The sequence below is a fragment of the Rhyacophila brunnea genome, unplaced genomic scaffold (assembly GCF_057557595.1).
Source record: "Rhyacophila brunnea isolate RB1 unplaced genomic scaffold, BYU_Rbru_1.0 scaffold_1, whole genome shotgun sequence".
Taxonomy (NCBI): Eukaryota; Metazoa; Arthropoda; class Insecta; order Trichoptera; family Rhyacophilidae; genus Rhyacophila; species Rhyacophila brunnea.
The window spans coordinates 22,883,730-22,908,286 of record NW_028232751.1 but is presented as its reverse complement, the minus strand read 5'-3'; the positions used below and the strand labels follow the sequence as shown (position 1 = coordinate 22,908,286).

At 30.7% G+C, this 24,557-nt stretch overlaps 1 protein-coding gene across 1 annotated transcript in view; it reads right to left on the bottom strand.

The window, feature by feature from the left end:
* LOC147079581 (glutamate receptor 1-like) overlaps window positions 1-24,557 on the bottom strand; it is a 270,499-nt gene that overhangs the window by 125,191 nt on the left and 120,751 nt on the right. Inside the window, exons 3-4 of the mRNA XM_085942239.1 lie at window positions 10,551-10,804; window positions 7,961-8,125 (exon numbers count right to left, since the gene is read on the bottom strand). Of these exons, the coding sequence (XP_085798365.1) occupies window positions 7,961-8,125; window positions 10,551-10,804 (419 nt within the window). The remainder of the gene's footprint in view (window positions 1-7,960; window positions 8,126-10,550; window positions 10,805-24,557) is intronic.

Sequence of the window (24,557 nt, the reverse complement as noted above, 5' to 3'; positions counted from 1 at the left end):
TGAGTTCTTTGTTATTAAATAATGGCTTCTCGCCCGTCGATCGACGACGCTTCCAGAGCGTGATTTTGCTCGCCGCGTTGGACTTGCTGCGTTAAGTGGGTTTTACGCCTTACATGTAAAGTATAAATAATTTGAACAATCTATTAAAATACCAACCTTGCCCAACAACAACCATTATCTAAGTGAACATGTGTACCTATGGACATGTGTATGTATGTATGTATATGTATATATATTATATCAGAATATTCAAATAATAATTAAAAAATATGTGAAATCTTTTTAAATTATATAATATATTATTATTAGATACCTGTGGGTATATTCTATACTTATCGACCGCTAAAGTGATAAGTAATAAATATTATTATCAAATTTAGGGTAGGTTTGTATCACTTATCGTTTATGGTAGCACTTATCGTAAAAAGTGGAATTTATATTAAATATTGTATTTTATTTCATTATTAACACAATGGATTTCCACCATGCATTTACAGTTAACACCATTAAAGAAATTTAATATTACCCTAAGGGTAATAAAAAAACTCATGTTGTTTTAGTGTAACATAATATTCGTATTTTCATATCAGTTTGTTTTGAATATGAACACTCTACAACAGCAACCCGCTTTGCATGACAGTTTTATCCATATATGCACAATATCCGATGTCAAATATTTGGAGAAGTTCAACGTACCTACTCTCAAAAAGAATTCATCTATCAATGCAAAAAAGGTTTCCGAGTCCTATGAAATATTGTTGTCAGTACTTGCAACAGTCGTTCACTATCTAATTATCCACATGAAAATTGACATTTTGATAAGACAAAAACACTATATAACATTTGAAAATGTCCAAACAATACATACCTATTCAAAAATAATATTATAAAAAATTGGCTTCCTTTTCTATTTTATTATTTTTTTATAAATAAATGCAATAAGTACCTGCACCATTCTTTTTGAGTATTTTTTCAAGATGATAATCATATTGTAAGTTATCACCAACCAGGTACCAGTACCAGTACCAATACCAATACAATATTGTATTATATAAAGTTTCATGTTACATACCGAAAACTATTTTCTACAAAAATGAAAAACTTATTTATATTATCTCTCATAAATATACTTTATTATTGACCAAAAATATCAGGATTATAATGGAAATATATCTTTAAAATATGTTTTCTTGTCCAATACTGAATTATCTTAAGATTTTTTTCTGATATAATATGTATGCAGTGTGTACACCCAGGATGGCCGCGCGGCTTATACGTCGCGCTATAACGTCTTTGGTCCCAAGTTCGAATCCTGGGTCTGGCAATTACACATATTGTTTTCCAATCTGTCATTAGTCAGAGTATGTACTTAATTAATAGGTTGAGCAAGTGGCTGATATCCATTTCTCGTAAAAAAATCTGTTAACACCAACCTCTAGTCTGTGGAGGCCCATAATCATAATATTATGATCTTATTAAGATCTGACCTTGTCTAAAAAAATATTCGGTGTAAATGAGAAATCTGCAATAATAATTATTGGTAGTGCTTAGGTACATATTTTCTGTGTATTCATTATAACTCTCTTTATATCGAAAGCATGAGTTATTGGTTATTCTATCAATGTGTAAAAAATAACTGTTTTCAACCAAATCGCTTCGAATATTGCTATAAATACTTATGCAACTTACGTAAAGGTGAATTTACGTGGACTGGGACGTAGAATAGATACTTAACTTCTTTTACTCTTCTAATTGAGTATTTCTTTCTTTTTTTCATCCCGCCATCTCATGTTGTGTACATCTTGAATTTACAATATGTATAGTTTACTATAATATTATAAGTATACAACATATTTTATAAAATAAATAAATTTTGGTTTGAATTAAAAAAAAATGATATTGATTTTAATTTTTGACACGTAAGTCTACTATTATTAAAAAAATTAACAAATATCACACAAAATTTCTAATTAAAAATAGTTTGATCAAACAGTATAATTCAATTTATTCTTGTCAGTATCGTGTTATAGTGGTGTTCGATGAATCATTGAAAACGTAAAGTTTCAAATCGCTCGTATTGATATCCCTTTTTATAGAAAAAAAAAACATTCGGATATTCATTGCTTTCGGAATAAAAAAAAAATATACACATACAACGCTTTCAATTGAAAAACTTTTTTGCTCCACAATATTGGGAACAAGCAAGCAAGCGGCTACAGATAAAATCGTTATTGAAACTTCATACAAAAAGTCCACATACGCTTTGTACTGAGATATTTTTTCTATGCCTATTAACTTTTCGTCAATGGTTGGTTTCTTTGGGTAAACATGTAGATGTTATAGAATATTCCTTATTTACTAAAGAAATATTGACATACGTACTTTATTGAATACTATATACGTAACTACATAACAAAACTACTACCTACAAAAGAAGATTTCAGAAGAAACTAAATACCTACATAAATAGTGTCATTTGGGCAGATTAAACATATTATTACGAAATTTTACAATAAGGTATAATATTAATAGATTTTTTAGAGTTTCAAAAGTAGTTAAGTACCAATTTCTTTAATCAGCTAGGCCCATTGTCTCTAAACATATAAAAAAATTGCTAAGCCAAAAAGGAGTAAGAGACATTTTGGAAAAAAATAATTATTTTTACCCTATAAATAATTATTTAGATTGATTAAAACATCAGCTTATTAAGTGTCCAAAATATATGTCAGTAACAGTTATTCGGTTATAAGCTATATTTTATGAAAAATATTTTACGATATAAAAGACATCTTTTTTTCAAATAATACTTTTGTCATATTAATTATTGCCACTTACGTATATTACAATTTTTAATAACCTGGTTGAATATAAATTTATGTCGCTTGTTTTTTTTTGATTTAAGTTGCTGATTTCTTTCGTAAGATTTAATCACTTAAAAATAACAATGAATTTAACCCTTATAGTTAAGGTTAACTTCTTGTTCTCGTCGAGATCTTTTTGAAGACAGTAGTTTAAATATTTATTCAGATTGAAAGTACATAACTTTGACGATTTTCTACGTGTAATACGGGCTGTTACCTTCTTAGACGCTCGTATACTGACCGTAAATAGCCAAACACAACTGAATACCAAAAAGTTCACGTTTATGTTGGTCGGAGTATAGTTACCAACTTTTGTTGACAAATTTTTTCCAAGTGAGGTTTGGAGAAGTCATTTGACATCTCAATTTCATTTCAAAATTTTGTGAATTCATAAAATGAGAGTAATATAGAGTTTATAAATTTTTACCACGTAGAGAAAAAACCAACTGCGTTTTTGTTATGTAAGTACATTGGAATGTATAATAATAAAATTAATATTATTTTAGTTTTAATCTTTCATTTTTGCCTTTGAGGTTTTATCTCTCTGTGACGGAGTCTCATATATCAGGAGGTAGTTTTCAAATTTGGCCAAATCCACTTTTTCAGAAAATGAAAAATTTTCATTCCTTCTTCTTGAGATATTATTGTATTTCTTTCTGATCACCTGTATAATGTATTCAGCAAGATGGTAGCGCTTTGCCATGACGTGATTAGTTGAAATGGATTTGATGCTACATGAAAGTAAGCCTGCTGATTTGACTGCAATGGAAAATTATAAAAATTACATATTGTCAAGCGCTCTAGAGAGTAATCCAGTATTTTCAGTATTTTTTGTAGCTTAAAACATTAAATATAAGTTTAACAAAATTACCCTTTGCTATAATATACTTCATATAGTAGCAGAAAGACTATGTAATTTAGCATTTTTTATAATATTAAGTACTATTCTTTTGACAATATGATGGAATATTACACTGGTCATAATATATGTCTATTAGATTGACCATTGAAATCAGGTGTAACATCTCACACATGAATATTAACTCAATTACACTAAGACCTATTTTTGGTAGTATATGATGTCAAATTGATCTACCGCCATCTGCACAATATAAAAACCAGTGTATTTTATGTAAAAAAACCATATTAAAGATTCTATACTTTTGACAAACAAACATTAAAGTTTATTAATTTAAGGGCCCACATGCTCAGCGTAGGTCAAAATGAAGCTTTTATGGTATTTTCAGAGCATAATCCTGGACATTCCTTAAACGTTGTAGATAATCTATTTATATAATTTTGCAGCCTTATTATCCTTTATATTTATTTTAAACATTTGATGACTGCATAAAGTATTTGTATTACATAAAATAGTATTCTTTTAAAGCTCTAGCTCTAATGTTTTAGAATATAGTCATATTTTAGTTCATCTATGTGCAGTGGTGTTAAGATTTTTTAGGTTTATTATTTTTAAATGAATTTACAAAACCATTAGTAAAATTAATGATAACATTATATGACATATTTACGATACAAAATTATATTTTATAAGCTTTTTCATCCCAAATTTGATAAGAATTAGGCATTTTATGCCTAAATGGGCACGATTAACAGATTTGAAAATAATTCTAAAGATACTGATTATAAGCTATGTCTTTGACCATTTAAATGTGATAAACGTCCTATGAATAATGATTGCTTTATAATAATTATTGACATAAGAATAAGATGGTATTTTTTTGTAATACGCCATTTTTATTGGCATTTCCCAGTGTTTAAGCTACATCATACGGCCGAAGTCATAAATTGACAAACGAAAAATGGAGTAGGGAGCAAGATCATGGTAACGCGCGTGTTTGAACATGTGCCGTTTTTTAAAAAAATATTTTTTTTCGGTTAGGTAAGGTAATAATAAGGCAAATAGGCTTTGAGGTAGATACAAATAATAATAAATAAACCCTTGTATGGAAATAACAGTTTAATAAAAACAAATCGAGAGAAAACACGATTAAAATATGAAATATAAAAGAAAAAAAAAAAATTAAAACGCAATTGAAATCGTCTCTCAGTGTATCAATTGGTAGGTACTATAATAGTGAGACACTGAGTGAAATCAAAACTAAGATAGCTATTCCAATTTCCAATATAGGTATAGCATGGGTATGGGCCTCCAGGCATGCAAATTCAATCTACAGCTACTTTCGTCATCAGAGACGGATATTCTGCTTTGCCACTCAATGAAGACTCATTTAAAAAAAAAATCGCTGTATATTATTAAATACATTTATTAATGCATCATTATATATAGACGTTAATGTGTGTAAGGTTTTTGCATTTTGTATATTAAAATTCATGTTGAATAAACTAGTAGAGGGGCCAATTGAAATGAAAATAATCGACTTCTGATAACACACTAAACTGTTAGCATGACGTATCTAATCTATTCGAATATTTTAGAGAAATGGCTGTAATATATCTATGCAGATATCGTATCTGAAAGTATATTCTGTGAGAGATATTTTTAGGTTCTCCCTAACAATTTTTCAATCTGTATGAAGTAAAAATATTATATTATTCAATATTTACAAAATTTTATTAACAATACCGATATTGTATTTGCAGTAAAGTCGCGATACTAAAATATTAACAGTTAATACTTTAGTATCGCGACTTCACTGCAAATACAATATAGGTATTGTTAATAAAATTTCGTATTACACTGGAATGCATGATGGCCACTCTTTAATATATTATTATATATTAGACAATAGTTTTGTTAATCAATTACGTTACATTTAATATTTATTTTCCTATAAATAAAATTAACAGTGGCACCTGTAAAACCGATTGCTAATTGTGAACTAGAGAAAAATGTAAGTTTTTAAATAAGATTTTATTCACACAAAAAAAGAATATTACAGTTTGTTGCTGAAAGGCAACATTATAATTAATTAAGGGTTAAAGTATTTGTAAACGGGTAAATAAGAAATAACAATAGTTACTCTTTGAAATGTTCAAAATATACCAAATAACTACTTTTATCTATTGCTTAATATATAATACTTAATCTCAATGTGTAAATTATTTAAAGAAGCACTTTGCTTTCGACCTCTTCAAATAAGGATTAATATTTTATCGGAACTCTATGCATACAAAAGTTAGTCAAGATCCAAGCAAAAAATAGATAACATACTAATCATAAATTTATTTTTAAATCTAGAAAATCACTAAATACGGTAATTTTACTGTTTTTGATTCCCGTGAACAATAATATTACGGAAATATAACTAACTTTCTAAATAGAGATAATAATAATACAATAAAAAAAACTTTTTGTTTTGATTTCAGTTAATTTATGTATAATGTTTATCGCATTTTGCCATGCAAAATTTTCTGTTCTTTAATCCTTTTTAAGCTTCCCGAGTTGAAGCTTATGAAAACTGAAATTTTGAAAACTGAAATTGTTGAAAACGGCCATATTTATGAATATAATATTGCAACGTTTCGCTACTTGCAAATATTTGTAGACACAGTTAAAAACTATTATATAGAAGCCCTCTCGAATTTTATGCATTCAACAAATTAAAAAGTATTACAAATGATGTTTTCAGACTATCGGATTAATTTTATTTTGTTATAGTTATTACTTTTATACAGTCACATAACTAGATTTCAAATTAAAAGCTCATTCAAAGAGGAAAGTTTTACGTAGGTACATAATATAATAACTTGTTATTATCAATTTTAATAAATTTTAGTGAGTTGGATTCTAGTAAAACATTTATTAAAATAAATATATTTTAATATTAAACAATAATTAATTAATCGAGAATTTATTTTTGGTATTAATTTTTTAATATTTTTGAAGTTATACTTCTTTAGGCGCGTTTGGAAAATCAGATCAGAGTGTATTTTTGGCGTGTGACATGTAACAAATAATTTATTTTTTCACACGAAAAAAATCGCACTCGATTGGATTCAAACCACGATTGTTCGGTTATCAGCCGAACGCACTGCCTTTACGCCACAGTATGATAATGCAATCGTGACAATTATATAGTGTAATATTATAGTTTAGAATTATTCCGTTACCTAGGCAGCGAATTTATTATTATATGTACGAAGAATTGTTTGTTGTCTAGGAAACGAATTTATTATTATTGGCCAAAATAAAATAAAAACAACGGGAAATAATTAAATAATTTATTTAGTGATATGTGTCTAGAAATAAACTAGCGGCACTCCAATAAGCGGCCCTCCTTTATTCTAGTTTTTATTGACATGGGGCTATTAAAACGTCAATTCTATCTTATATCAAACTTTATTATTTGTCAGATCTGAAACATGACGTCTCGCGCAATGATGACGAGATCATAGCCGACCAAAGTGACCATAGAATAAGGAGTATAGATTATTTTGCTTGGTGAAAAATATTCTTTCGCGTTGTGAATTGTACCTACTCCTTTTTATATGTGATTAGCTGTCAAAACTAAGCTTAATATTTTTCCGTGTGTTAGGTAGGTACATTACTTTTGTTTGGTATTACATATTATTATTTAGTTTATGTGAAAACTATTTTCTAACTGTTTGAATATTTTTGGTTGATGTGAATTTTGACTAACGCGGTGTGCGATTATTTTATTTTGTTACGCCAAAGAAGTATAACTTCTAACGCGCGTAAAGTACACACCGATTTTTTTATTGTTTTAATTTCATTATCAGCCTTGATTGATCCACTGTTGGATAAACGCACCTCATTGTTTTTTTTATTTTACTCAATCACTAATTTGTCGCTACCACGAGTACATCAGCTGAATTTAAGAAAATCGTCAATCCAGCGGATATTAACAGCATTATTTATGCAGGACCTAATTTATGATTGATATATACCTCTCGCGCGGTCTTATGGTTTACGTGATATCATATAAATATTCCAGCACCTATTGTATTAAAATGATGTAGTCATTCATTATTTTTCTGTAGTATTATATAATATGTGAGGGATATTATTAAAATGGCACGAAAATTTCCGTAAAATACATTGATTTACCATTATAAAATATTTAATATTATGTAACGTTTATATTATTATAACTTACCGAAATAGACTCTCGCCCCGCCCCGTGTGACGTGGAAGGATCAAGCCTCTTCCATCCATCAAGGAACTCCCTGACGTGACGCCTGCCCGTATCAACAATCCTGAAGCCCGTGATATTGATTGCACCGAATTCGATGATCTCCGATTCCCAGCGGTCATCCATTATCTGTAATTAACGTAAATACCAAATTTCAAAACACTCCGCAGTACCGATTACTTTTCAGACTGGTTTTCCAGAATAAATGCTATGTAACCATTTTGTTCGGTAAAAAAATCTCTATTATAATATAAAAAGATTTCCTAAGGGTATGTTTACATTACAGCCGAATCTCAAACCGAGTGAAGTGAAGAATAAAATAACAATTAAAAAACCCGTACCTGAGTAGAAATTTTTTAATATGAATTACTTTAATAGTGATTTTTTGTTTTAACTTAATAAATTATTTCTTTTATAATTAGAAAATTATTATTACCTTAATTTACTTTGAGGTAATTTTAAGTTACGTATAATCAATTAATCAATATTTACAGCTATCAATCAAAAACTTTGTGTATCTTTTATTAAGTAATTAGTTTATGTAACGATTTTTTATTTTATACATTTTTTTTAAATTCAAAAACTTTTACAACAAAAAATGGACTTCATACTAAAAATATACAAAACATATGATTAGAGATACTTAATATTTTAATCGTCTAGCTCTGGTAATATTAATTATGAAAGTAGGTACACAATAAAAAATGTAATAACATAATTTTTAGGAAATGGTAAAGTTTATAGAACGAATGTCAAGTCAGTACGAAAATAAGTATCACAATATTATTCCGTAGATCATTAGAACAAATTACATATTTTGTTACTTTTATTGTAAAAGATAATATTTATAAAGAACCTTTTTCATATTATTTAATTTAATTAAAAATTATAAGACGGTGAACATAAATTTAGAATGTTAAGACGATACATCAGTGAAACGGCAAATAATTTTCAACTATAGGCGCGACGAAATTTTGGATTCGCTGGCATTCGGAGAGCGAACGTCGAGGTGTGAATACGTCAATTTGTTTCGTAATGGCGACGGGGGTATTAATTCTTAAAAAAGATGACTAAAAACGTTACCCATTTACTTGAAAAAGAAAACATGTCAATGAATATATTATTATTGTTACTAATAGAACAATAAACAGAACATTAAATGGACGCATGTTTGATTTATATGACAAATTATAATTCGTTCGGCATGCGTTATTTGCACCCGCTACCCGCAATCCGCGCATCGCCTAGCCACGATCTTTTTTGACCATACCTCAACTGAGGTATAGTCTTAAACAATGATTTTGCAAACACAAAATGAAACAAAGGGTTCGAGAAATATAGTTTTTATATCGTATAGTGATAATGAGAATTGAGAAATGATCCAGTCATTTCACCTTTTTTTATGGTCGTGAGACTAAGATCATAAAATAAAAAAGACGTGAGATCAGTGCCTTTGAAAAGTGATGTTACATGTGAATGCAATGGATTCTATGCCCGACAATGAGAACAGTAAATATTATGATAATTATTAAATGAGTTCAATATAACAATTGATGGAGATTTTTAAAATTTTACAATGAAACCGTTCTTCAACCGGAGATTAGGAAAAAATAGTAATGAAATAAATTATATATCTAACTTACATAGAATTAGTAGAAACCAAAAAATATAAAACCGAATTTGCAACCAATATCTGGTTTAATACTGTCTTACTACGATAATTAAACTTATATAGCCAAAATCATGAAAATATCAAGAAAAAAAATAGGTTACAGAATTTGAAACCAATAGCCTAATATACCCATAAATATTAAGTATAGTTAACTTGTTTTAAATAGATATTAGAGGTTTTGAAAAATTTGGATTTATTAGCAAATAAAAGTTATTTTTGATTGATATTATATTTCATTTATCTACCATTATTATTCGAAGTTTCGTGTAAATGTTAAAAAATCGGTAAATCGATTACCAAAATAATATAATTGAAATATTTTTTAATAAACATGAAATGTCGCATTCGCATGGTTTATTATTTTCTTTGTGAACATGATTCATTCAAATACTTTTCTGAATAATGCAATTGATTATTACCGATTCGCATTGCAATATGAAACTTTCAAATGGAAATGAGCAAAAGCATTTAGTTTGATTTGTGATCACTTCATGAAAATACATTTGATTGGGAAATTTCAGTTATGTTGACTTTGAGTATGAGAAATTCCTCAACTGATGTAACAATTAAACCAAACAATTATTATTATATTACGTAACCTAAGAAACGTAATAAAATAGAAATCGCACATACCTTACTTTGTAAATTAATTATTAGTGTTTAATTTAATATTTTTAACAGTGTTAAATATCTACTAATTCTAAAATAGATATTTTATTAATTTGAATATAATATAAAATAAGCAGATTTTAAAATTAATTTTAATAATATTTTTTGACTATATTTTTAAACTGCGTTGGATGGTTATACCTAATACTTTACATGACATGAGTAAAGTTTTAAAGTATGTACATAATAATATATTATACTATTTATATTTACCAGTCCACTTAGCAAATAGTGATAAGTTCGTTTCCCGAGGGTGACATCGCGCACGTGGCCGATCACCACCTCCTTGGCCATATCAGTTGGACAGTCCAGCACCACGTACTTGTGGCCCCATCTGTCCAAATCCTCGAGAGAGCGGAGGAAATCGATGGCGTCCGTAGAGTTCACGATACGTTTCACCGCCTCCACTTGAAAAGAGCCGTTTCCTGGCTTAAGAGTCTGATATATCTGTTGAAGTCGAAGAAGACCTGCAAGAAAGAAGAAAAATATATTTAATCATATAATAATCGTGAAAGAGGAAATATGATAATAATTTCTCTTTTTTATTGTATTATATTTATATTAATGACTTTAATATTGTGAAAATGATCTCAGACTCATAATTCAATACGATCATCAAAATATTAAAATAATATGCACAAAAGCAATAAATAAATTATTATTGTTTATAATGAGTTATAATGGGTTTGTTATAATGAGTCCTAAAATTATCAAAATTCTATAAATACCATAATATTTATAATATATAACCGCTATTAATCACTATGATACATTTTGAATTTTAATTAATTTATTTTACTTATAGTTGAATATTACGAATTATTACTTTCACAACATGACATGGAAAATTAAGAAAATAATTAGATGTAGAAAATTAGGAATTTCGGGTATCTTTAGAAGCTAATTCTAAGTAATCTGTGAACTCTGCAGAGAAGATGTATATTGTCTTATAAGTGTGCCCTACATTATCACTCATCCTAGAAATTAACATTTTAAAATCACATAAAATATTTTAGTAATATTAAATGATATTTATAAATCGTCGTTAAAAATTGAGAAAACTGAGAATAATACGGTATTTTAGTATATTAGATGTATATGGTTAATGAACAATTTTTTGTTAGTATGTGCATTATAGTTTAAAAATCATGAATAACGTCTTTAGATATTGAAATACGAGGGTCGTCCAATAATTAAAGACCTTTATTAATTTTTGTGCGACGCGGATGTTATTTCTCAAAAAATTGCAACACTGATATGTAGCGTAGACTTTCTTCTCCAGAACGAGTGGTGCGCCGCTCGGAAGCTGCTTCAGTATAACCTTTGAATCCGTTTGAGATGGACGCTCCACTGTCGAATCCCGCCGCCTGCGAGGTGCGTTCAATGTCACCAGCGGAATGTCAGGAAGTAATGTAGAACGTTTTAGAGTGGTAGAACGAGTGTTCATGATGATAGAGGAATAAAGTCTTTAATTGGTGACGTTTTGTTGAAGAAAATCAATGATAAAGTTCATGAAAATCACCGTCTGATAGTCGGTGAGCTCGCAATTTTGATCCCAGACGTCAGTAAGTTTGCCTTACAAACGATTTTGAGGGGAAAATTGAGGTATGCAATGGTGTGCTCGTTGGGTGCCCAAAATGCTCACAAACAAAATCGTGTGAAAAGCGCTTAGGTATTTTTGAACCTTGTGGACTCATTCAAATGGGATGTCTTCTGTCATCCTGCCCATAACATCACCCTGACTTGGCGTCAAGATATTTCTATCTTTTTTTTCACCTGAAGCAACATTTGGCTGGAAAACGCTTTGATACCAACGAGGATGCGGAGGAAGAGGTAAGAACATTTTTAAAGACGGCGGCGGCGTAGTTCTACGACAAGGGAATCAAAGCCATGGCTCACCAAGAAGAGTAACGGTGACTACGTTGGAAAATAGTGGGGATATGTACCTAAAATTTTGCATGCTCATTTTTAAATAATAAAGGTCTTTAATTCTTGGATAACCCTCGTATATTTAAAAATTTTCTAATAAAAAATGATAAAAATTAAAACGATGGCATATAGTTATTGGCAAGCGAGTTCTGTACCGATGAAGAACAAATAACTGATTCGATTTATAAAAGATCAGAAACACTCAAAAACGGCAGAGCTACTCACTGAAACGCTATTTAAAACCACAACGGGTATTTTGAGATGTAATATTTTATTATCACGATGGATATTATAATTTCGAAATAAATATGTCTACTGAATATTTCATTACAGATTTTGAAAACAACAGTATTTTCTAACGGAAAACAATATTTTCCATATCGATTTGCGATAAATTTTTATGAAGTTTTTTGTTTACCAATACGTATTAATTTTATTTTTTTTCCATATTTAAAGTTTCACAGTATACCATATCGGCTCCCTTACAGAGCTCTCTTACAGGACAGAGCACAGGACGAACCAGTCAATCATCCAGAGACTGAAGATAAAGGAACGGCTCTCGACGATATGTCTGAGAAGAATTCTGCAGTTTTATTGGACATATTGTCAGGTGCTGACCGGACAACCTGGAGAGACTGATAGTTTTGGGTAGCCTCCAGGGAAGGCAAAGCAGAGGAAGAGCGTCTGCGCGATGGAGCTACCAAGTGAAAGAGCTGACTGGGGGCACCATCCATTCTGCCCTGAGAGAAGCGGAAGATCGAGAAGGATGGAAAGTCTTGGTCGCTCAAAGGATTGCGAAATTTAAATGTGGTCACGATCCTCAGCCATGAGTGCACAATCAAGAAGAGACAGAGTAGTACCGGGTAGCTAGTTTTGTATTACAATAATTGGTTACTTATTATGTTTGAAAATACCTACACATTTTGAAATTAATTATATACCTAATATAATTATAATAGTATGCATTCTGTTTTTATTAAACATTACGTATACATAATAATATTAGTAAGATAGATATTTGTAAAATGTAACTGTATAATTTATAATTAATTATATTAGTGATGCGGTGTTATCGTTATCCCATAATACAATTTATTACTCATAATTTTACTATTTATATTAGGTAAGTAAATTAACAAGAATTATGTAATTATTTTATATATTATAATTATGTAAAATATGGTTATATGAAAATCAACTTTATTCATTTAGTTAGACAAACTTCAGTTATTTTGAAGCAAGTACAAATGAATTCTCTAAATAGCTTTAAAGTTTTCAAGTTGCGTAGTATCTAAATCTAAAATAATATGGTCGAAACAGTATTGTTACTATTGTGTAATTTTAACAATGTGTACCTCACCCAAACTTTGATATTTCAATCTATACAGGCAATTGATTTACTTCAAATGATAAACAAAGATGTAAATTGTGTGTTAACATTGTGGTCAGAGGGTGGTTATAGTTGAATTGAATCAAGACAAACGATAACTTTATTAATATTGTAATAATTTATAGATAAAAAAACTATAATTAACACGTTGACTAGTTCATATTTTTTAATGTTTGAAGAAAAAAATTTAGTACTTACATCAGCTAGGGGTTGTAATACCGGTATTTAAAAACCAGTATCCCAATATTTTTGAATAACAAAATAACTGTATCAATAATCAGATAATAACGATATATTCAGTTAACTATTGCTTTAATTCAACGAATAATTTACAAGATTTAAGAATGTACCATTTCATAAAATATTGGAGAGATCCGTGACGTCAGTTAGTAATTAAAGTAGTGAGTACCTACTTTGATTTAATAAACAAAAACTGATTGCCAATAGTAGCTTGATTTGGAAGAGCGCTGATGAGCAGGTATTATTAAAGGCCAATAGTTAAAATGTGTCGTAATTAGTATGTCACCTAGTAGCATAGTGGACAATGCGCGGACGGGGTGTAAACCCAAAAGATGCAGGCTGTCTTAATTTTTACAAAATGATTTTTTCCATTGGTTATAATATATTTTCTCAGAAGTGTTTCTCAAAATTATGTATGTTCGATATTATATTCAGTATTGTAAGTTGAAACAAAATGTATGAATTAACATAAAAGGTTTAACAGGACTGTATTTTTTTTTGTTAGCGTACACGATGTCTAGTATACTTCCATTGCCCCTTGATGTTCTTGATGAACAGCAATGGCACGTGCAGATTGTCGAAATACATTTGCATTATAGGTAGTTATTTCCTTGATTTTAAATAATTTATCCTAGTGTTTTTCCAGTCGTTCGCGGATTTTAGAAGTTGTCAGGTATATTTTAGATGTAGGTATCTGAAATCGCGGAAAAATACTATTCGTTTATATAAGCATTAGTAACCTCAACCCTAAAGACGAATATTTCATGATGTTTGTGCTTAATTTTTCGATATTTATCTATTAAAGAGTACTTTATACAATGAAGAAGAAATATTATTTTGTTGAACAAAAAAGCAAACAAATTTGTGTTTGGTTTTACTTTTTACGGGATAAAATATTGCTAATTGTAAAAAGTGCAATAAACTAATAGAACAGGTAAAATTATCAGTGTGTCACATACGTCATAGTATCGAAGAACACTTCATAATATAAATTGTTTGAACGATAATTGAAGAAGAAAGTGCCAATAGTTCAACTAGTAGGTATCTGTAAACATCAGACACTCTACCGTATAATTACCTAATAATCTTTACATAATATATATACCCATTTCGATAATTTGGCAATAAAATATAAATCTTTTATATTGAGTATTTATATTTATTGGTAGATACTGTTTTTTTCCAAATATTTTACGAATACCGGGTATGCAATAGGAAATACTAAAATTCCGGTATTGGTATTTTCATTCAGCAATGCAATCCTTACCTACATATTTTATTATCCTTATCTCTGTTATACCACGCTACGCTTTTTCTACGTATGAAATACAAAATGTGTTATTATTTAAAATAGTTTATATCATAATTTCTAAAAGCTTTTTGCTCTCAATCGTCTATTTTTTCCACCCGCAAAAAATGATCGCTATTTCTACTTACAGTAAATTGTAAGTATATTTTCAAACATCAAAGTGCTATTTTAGAAATGAAACTACTTCGGAATAAAATACACTAGATTGCTATTATGTAATCAGTAAAATAAAATAAAAACTACTTATGACTACGATGAGTCTGGAATTGTGCTACCAATTTGGTTGTATTAGGCTCTATATTACATATTATTGTCAACTAGCTTCTCAACGCCCTTCCCTTTTAAGATTTCTTCAGCACGTTATTTTGGAAAACCATAGACCAACCCTGACTAACAATGAGGATATTATAATTCACCCAATATTACTCATTGACTTTATGGAGATTTAAAGATTTGTTTTGTTTGCAAATATATTTAGTTTCAAAACTTTTTTTCGATTCCAAACGTTTATCTATTTTCAATGTTTATGCAACAAATATTTATTCACTTTCATAACCGCTTTAAAATCTTTATAAGTAAGTAGTTTCAAACCCTACTCAAGTTCAAAATAATCAAATTTTGTATCGATCGTTTTCATCTAATTAAGGTCATATTAGAGTCTTCATTGTATGCAGAATACTACATTTATTTAAAAAAAAAATCTTAATCCATATTAATCACTATCTAAACATACTCAAATCCAAATGTTGAGTTTCAAAAGTTATACTAAGTGAAATTCTAAGCACTATTTAATTTTTCATAGTTTGCCTCCTCATTAAAAACTTGACAGGAATAGTTTTTCATTAATTGACTTATGTCAATAATTTTGTTCTTGGAGTTAAAAATGTTTCAATACTAACGGGCTCAAATATATTTAAATGCGTATGTTTAAATTTAAAAAAAAACATCATTCATGTTTTCCAAACTGATGTACATGATTTTCAATTCGAGTTGCGGTGAATACCTACAGTGCGGGGAGATATCTACTCACTGCCCGGCTTCAATTTTCACATACGGCCGCAAAGTTTGCAGACATAATCGATTGATTGGCTGAACATATAAATAAATATTATGTGAATGTACCTCCACTAAAAAGTCAGGATGTATCAACAAGTGACAGACAATAATTATTGTTCAATATGCATTTTATTCAACATAATAAAATAATATATTATGATATTTATTTTTGAAACAAAAAAGTGATACGTAAACTAATATTTAAATTAAAATTATCACAAAAATATTTCTATCTACTATCTTCATAAATATATAGAAAACATTATACTCATGTAAAACTAACAAAAATACATTGTACTAGCAATATACATTTTTTATGTTTTTTCTTTACTTTGATAAGAACTATTAAGTGAAAAGAAATACTACGAGTACAATTTCGTAGAATTTACTTATTTTATTGTTCAGGTTACAATGTGTGTTCGAGTATATAATTATTTTTAACGATCGTCTATGAACCACTATTGATAAAATGTATTTACTACACAATATATTTGATAGGTTTCCATTTTGAATGGCTAAGTGTGACTAAGTAATCGAAATGTATTAGAGTAGACTTAGTTACATTTGGGTTTATATTACATAACTATTTAAATTTTAGACTAGGATTTTCTCTAGATATTATGTTTCTGAGGTTGTTAAAAATCTGTATGTTCTACAATAAATATTCTAACAATTCTAAATTTTGTATGTATTCGTATTGAATAAAAAATAAGTTCTTAATTGTCAAATTCCTCATTGCTGAAGACCGTATTTTTTCAAAATATTCTAATTGTATTTGGTTGGGCCAATTATTACGGTCGCCCCCATCACTCTATTTCCCTCCTACCTCAAATCCCTAGAATTGTCGCAAGTCCACGCGCAACTCAGTTAAGGATCATAAGTCGACTGTGATTGAAAAACATTCAGTTACTCAAGACAACGAGCGCAAATAGGCTAGTTACAGTTAGACCGTAAAGTTAAGTACAGACCACGAGCGTGTACAGTGTGACCGTCACTGAAACACAATAATTCTATTCGAGTCTTCGTGCAAACTCAGTTATTCAAACCACCTGTATCCGTGTTACCGGTACAGGGTGTCTCCTCATTTTCCAAGCACTAAAGTAAATCGTGCGAGTGCCTACTAGGACGTGAAGGCATGCTCCAGGGACCACCTTCACCCAGACAGCTGAACATCAATAAGGTGAGTGTATGGACTAACTCCCGTATAACAACCCCCCCCCCCTCCCCAGCATCCACATCCACCATTACAATCATTCCGTCACAATTTACAGTCCACTATAAAAAGCGCAACCGGTATGTTACAGCCACATTCCATAGCATCCATCATTTGGTCGGAAAATTGAAAGGGCGAAGCCCCTCTTCCATGTCGACCGTCAATATTTCTACTAATGATGAGCCTTTCCAAATTATCATTTTGGAATATTAGGATGGAGGTTGCTTTTGGAGGAGGCCAAGATTCGTCAAGGGTCATAGTGCCATAATTGTATATTGTTAAAAATAATTTTGGTTTTTTTATTAAAGTACCTCAGCTGAGGCATGTTCTAAAAAGATCGTGACTAGGCAATGCGCAGATTGTGCAAATGACGCGAGCCGAACGAAATATAATTTGTCATAAAAATCCAACATGCGTCCATTTAATGTTATGTTAATTGTTATATTACTAATAATAATAGTATATTCATTGACGTGTTTTCTTTTTCAAGTACATGCGGAACGTTTTTTAGTCATCTTTACCCGATTTAAGAATATATTCCTCCAACGCCATCACAAAACAAATTGACGTGTTACCAAGTCGACTATCGCTCTCCGAATGGCAACGCGGCCGATATTACGTCCCACATAGTGTTGAAAACTATTTGCCGTTTCACTTATATATGGTCTTAAGGTCTAATTGATTTGAAATGTTTTATCTGTTTTACTACTTATCGATTTATTTGTTTTCAAATTTTATTTTTAGTGAAAAAATACCGAAAAATCTTATCATAACATTATGTTCGAATAATATCCGATATTCTTATAATGCTACGGATATCCTATTACAAGATACTCTTTTTGTGTACACTTTTCCTGTGGGAAATATTTAGGCTTGTCGCATGGTCGAGCGTATTTTAAGGGATTCTATTTCAAAAGACGTTTTGTATGTCTAATGAAAAAAAAATGCGTGTGATCCCGAAAAAATAATATAACGCCTGATTTTTGTAACAAACGTAATTAAAATACGGTAAGCTATATTTTTAAATTATTATAATAATATATTATAAACTACCGATGCTATTATTGTAGTTTATTTAAATATGTAATTATTATATCACTAGAATATGAACCCATCTTTACAGCGGTTGACTGTAATAATATACAGTACTTATATATTAACATAGTATAATATTATATCAGTGGCGAAGGGTGAAGGTAGGCTGTTAAGATCCGTCATAAATAGTGCACACTAAACATTGTCAGTCATACCTATTTGTTTTCATCGAAATAGGACTACAATTATTTACAAATGGTGTTGGTTAGTTTTTAAAATTCAAGTAAACCCTGTGAAACCAAGCCATAATAGTGATTAATAGTCAAAAAATACTCGTCTATGTATAAAATATCTAAAATTATGCAATTAAATTGTAGATAACTTTGGATATTTTATAGATAGAATATTATTTTTATCTATTATAGTTTGGTTTAGGTAGGGCTTAAAATGAACCAACAATATGTGTAATATGACTGATATTGTATTCTTAATCCAACGAAAAAATGAAAAAGTGTGCACAATTTTGTTGTATTGCCCAAAATATACCAAAAGTATTATGGTTTGGTTTAGGCAGGGCTTAGTTGATTTTTAAAAACTAACCAATACCATCTGTAAATGGTAGTCTTAGTTCAATAGAAATAAATACGTATGACTAACAAAGTTCAATGTGCACTATTTATTTTTTATCCTAACAGCCTACCTCCACCCCTCGCTACTGTATTATATAGTGGTTCTTTTAAATAAACAACTATACGTCGATAGTTATCAATTTGATACTAATAAATTGTATTTATTTTGACATAATGGTGAAAATATCTGATCTCTGAAAAAAACTGAAAGAATAGTAATAAACGAATTTAATTGTAACCGGTGAATTAATAAATGAATTTTACGTATAATACTAATATAAACGTTTTCATACAAAGTTATCAAAAACTCAATCTTATTTTGACTCTCTTGAAAAGTACTACACTTTTCGCTGTTTTACTTTTCTACAAAGAATTTACACATAATGTTAATTAAAATCTCGTTTTCAATAATTTAAATAGGTATGTTGTAAAAAATCGACATGATTTTATATATATATATATTTATATAGTAATATCCATGTTTCACGCGCATGTGAAACATAGACCCTTAGTAAAAGAGAGATCCAGAAACTTAGGGTAACACAACATGGTATGGAGAGGTGCATGCTGGACATAACGCGAAAGGACAAAAAGAGGAATGAGTGGATAAGGAAGCAGACAAGGGTTTGCGATGTAATAGAGTTTATTAAAAGCCTTAAATGGAGATGGGCTGGACACATAGCTCGAAGAAAAGACAATCGTTGGACAAATATAGTCATCCAGTGGTATCCAAGAAGTACAAAACGTCCGCAAGGTAGACCTAGAGGCCGCTGGATTGATGAAATGATAAAGTACTGCGGAAGTGCGTGGCAACGCAATGCACAGAACCGAGAGAAGCGGAAGTAGCTTGAAGAGGCTTTCATCCAGCAGTGGATAGATTCAGGCTGATAACCGTGAACAGGCTCGCTGCGAACTCGAAACGTGTGGGTCATCAACTGAATTCGGCAGATTCGACCAAATCCACGTGCAGAGCTGCATGCATTGACGTCGACACTCCTCTGCAGGTTTCCGATCTGCCCGTCAAGCTGGTGACCAGGTTCAAATACTTAGATGCCATCTTATCATGAACAATGGTGGTCTTTACAGTGAATTTGAAATCCGCACGGGTATGGCTGGGTTGCAGTGGTTGCACTCAGCTTTCTTGGAGTCGCATTGACGTCAAGACTTTATTCTGTGAGGACCAAATGTATTTTCTTCGACACGTGCTCATATGTGACTGTGAGACGTGTCATCTTACAAAGCTTCAAAGGTCTTTTGAACTTTAAGAATCGATGTTTCTACCGAATCTTAGAGGTACAATGGTACGACCGCGTTATAAATACTCGAGTTCGTGAGCAGACACGGCAGCCTTCGGTGATTGAGGTAATTACAAAGAGATGCATGTGGCTAGGAGAGAGCGACTCTTCGTCGCCGTGACCGGTCCTATATCACCCTGCAGCTGTGCTACAAATGCGACCTACATGATGCAAGTCTGATATGGCGGGAGGCAAGAGAGTTGGCGATAAGCCGAGGGAAGTGGCGCGAACTTGTGCTTGCCCTATGCCTGAACGGTGGGGTATGAGAGTAAAGTAGTAGTAGTAGTATATTAATTTTACAAAACATAGAATTAAATCAATATTGAAAGTCAAAGTTATCATACGTCGCATAGTTAACTATAAAGCGCAAGAAACCCTAAGTAAAGTTCTACGAAGACAGCGGACTAGGAAATAATTTTGGCACGAATTTTACCCACGGCGTAATTTATAGTAAGTTATTATTGATTTTATATTTACTCCCAGAGCTTCATTATTAACAAATATATAGGAATAAGAGTGATTTACTTTTAGACTATTTGGGCCAAAGCCAGAACATTTGGAATTTATATTAAACTATCCCTTAGACTGGGGAGAAAACAATTAATTTTACATATTTATTACGGTAAATTTGTTATTTCTTGACTTTTATGTTTACTGTAAATTTATTTTATTGCATAATACTCATAAGGCTACGTAGTTTATTTAAATCCTTGTTCACAATATAAAATACTTACATTATGATAATTAGTTGAACTGTTTAATCATAAGTTATGTCTTATTAATATTATATTATCGAATATACTCACTAAATGATCAATAGGGCGCTATATTGTATTATAATGCCCGGACAGAGTGATAAAAAATATGATTGTATAAATTTATTATTTTAGTCGAGTAGTATTAGACCAGCTGGTGCTGTAATAGAATCCGTATACATCGCGGCTTAAGCGTTGGACTATAACGCCTTGGGTCCCAGGTTTGAATCCTGGGTCTGGGAAGTACACATATTGTTTTTCAATTTGTGTGAGTCAGGGTATGGACCTAATAGGTTGAGCAAGTGGCTGACATCCATTTCTCGTGAAAAACAAAATCTGTTAATACAAACCTCTAGTCTGTGGAGGCCCATATGATTCTATTAGGATTGGACATGGTCGAAAGAAGAAAAAGAATACATATTTAGGTAGATGCAGTTTCTTTTATTTTATTAACTGTCAATTCATTGTGGAACTGCATTGTATTGTTATTTAATTTAATAAAACGCATTTTTTTAGTACTTATTCCACTTTTAATCAATAAATTAGGACCGGTTTCATCCTCCTCAGAGGGACATTTTCAACTGAATACATTTTTTTTAAAATAATATATATCAAATAAAATCCAAAGCGACAAAAATAATATAACAATAGGTACATAAATTATTAATAATATTAATAGAATAAGTACTACAAAAAAATGCGTTTTATTAAATTAAACAACAATAGATGCAGTTTCTTTTGTGATTTGTCTACTTGAGACGATAGTATACATAGGTAGGTACCCAAAAAGTCATGGTGCCAGAACAGGAAGAGGTCGTAAATTTGGTACTGAATGAGCACTGGGCGCGTGCCTCGGATTCGTCTACATAGTATGACAGACGCAGTTTCTTTTATGATTCTTTTAACTGAAACGAAAAGTCATGGTGCCATGCCAAGTAGTCGAATTCTTATTTTATTAATTGTTCTATGGGCTTAATATATGATACTATTGATGTGAAGTCCAATAGTATACCACTGAGCTATATTACCAAGCTCTAGAGTCTAGATTTATGAAATTATTTCCTGTTATATTATGTAGGTATTATTTAATATGAAAACATGGACAAACGCTGACGGCAGACCTCGCAGTTGAATGCGTTACTGGAGAGCTATAATCTCCTTTGAAACTTACTTAAGCCGACGCTACAGACCTTTCAGGTGAATGGCCAACTGCACAACTATTTTCCAGGAATCTCTCTTCCAAGCTCTCTCTCTCCAACTGGCAACAGCTTGTCTGCATCCCTTTTGACGTTATTCGCCCATCTCTTCCGAGGACGGCTCAGAGACCGAGTGCCTACAGGAGTTCATTCATAAACTTCATGGAGACCTCTACATACATTGCGTCGCATTGAGTCTTCGCGCTATTAAGACATTGACTATATTGCGCTTAAAGTGTTTGTAGAACTCAGCTTTTGTACGGTTGTACCTACTTAAGTTGATGGTAACGGATGTACCAAACGTCGATGGAAACTTTTATTCATGATATCAATTTTAACAAAATTATCTGTTTATTCCATCGTTTACTGGAATTTTAAGTCTTTGTGAGAGATTTTTTTTGCCTGGTATATTATATTATTACACCCACGGTGGCCGCGTGACTTAAGCGTTGGAATATCACGCCGTGGGTCTCAGTGGGTCTTTTCTATGCTTATCGACCGCTAAAGTGATAAAGTGATAAATATTATCAAACTTAGGGTAGGTTTGTATCAAAATATTAGCACTTATTGTAAAAATTACACGAAGCTGGTTTTTATTGTTGCAATAAGTGCAATATTTTAACAGCAGCAAGATAGGTGCTGTTAAAATATAGCACTTATTGCAACAATAAAATCCAACTTCGTGTAATTGTTACAATAAGTGCTAATATTTTGATACAAACCTATCCTAAGTTTGATACTATTTATCAATTTAGTGTTCGATATGTATAGAATAGACCCACAGGTTCAAATCCTGGGTCTGGGAAGTACACATATTGTTTTTCAATTTGTGTGTGAGTCAGGGTATGGACCTAATAGGTTGAGCAAGTGGCTGACATCCATTTCTCGTAAAAAAACAAAATCTTTTAATTCAAACATCTACTCTGTGGAGGCCTATATGATACTATTAGGATCGGACATGGTCCATATTATATTATCTAACGATGTTAAAAGTATAATCCATGTGTAGAAAAACTATTCGCGAAGCACATTTAATAAAATTTTACCTGACACTACACTAGTCTTTTTAATTGTGGTTTAGTAAAGTTGACGTGGCGTACCACGTATTTGTCAAAAGTAGCGTCGGTGAAATAGCACAGCGCCACCTTACAATTGTATTTTTAGTTTGCATTTATTTTTCTACCATTATGTTACTTAACTGCGCGTGCTTTTTAATATAATGTACTATGTATGGTGTTTTCATTTAAGTTTACTGGGTTGTGCTACTGTTGTAAAATGTGACTGTAAAGAAACCATCAAAACTCTACGATAAAATAAATGTTGTGGATAGTACATAGGTACTTATGGTGACTATTATTACTTTTATTATTATTATTTTGACATTGTTCTATTTTATCAAAAAAAAAAATAGTTGACAAACCAAAACGTGATGAAATAAATATATATCTTCTTTTGTATAGAAGCAACCTTAACTTTACCATGATGAATAAGCATAATATATTATTCTATTGTATTGTGTGTATATTATATCCATATTATACATTTGATAATGATGAAGAAATTTTATAATCAATATCTAATTTGATTAGTTTTTAGTTTGAACACGTAGATTATGGTGCATTCTAATTATTTGAATTTGAAATTTAGTACCTAATTGGAAGCCCATGAAATACCAAGATAGTGGTCAAAAAGAAGATATTTTTGGCATTTAGTTGATTATTACTTAATAAATTATAATATTATGTGTATAAAAGAATTTTAAAAGTTCACTGCCAAGAAAATTTTACTTGGTGGATACCTGTAAGCTGGCTATTTTTCGAATAAAATAAATGTGAAAAAAATGCACGTTTTTCCAATTTTTTAGTGAATATTTTTAGACTAAAATGATAATAATATTGTAACCATTTATAATAATATTATTAATGTCATGAAAATATACATGAATAGATAGAAAACATCTGTAATGTTGACTATGAAGTCGCGAGTTATCTCGCATGTGGCTTGACAGTAAGTATATACAAACTTTGGCGAGTTAACTCGTTCACAGCACTCATTTTCAGGTTAAAAGTATGCTGAGTATTAAATAATTTATTATGCGGCTCTCGTGGTGCAGTTGGTAAAGCGTTGGCCTTCCATATGGGTACTCTGGGTTCGATTACCGGAGAGGACACAA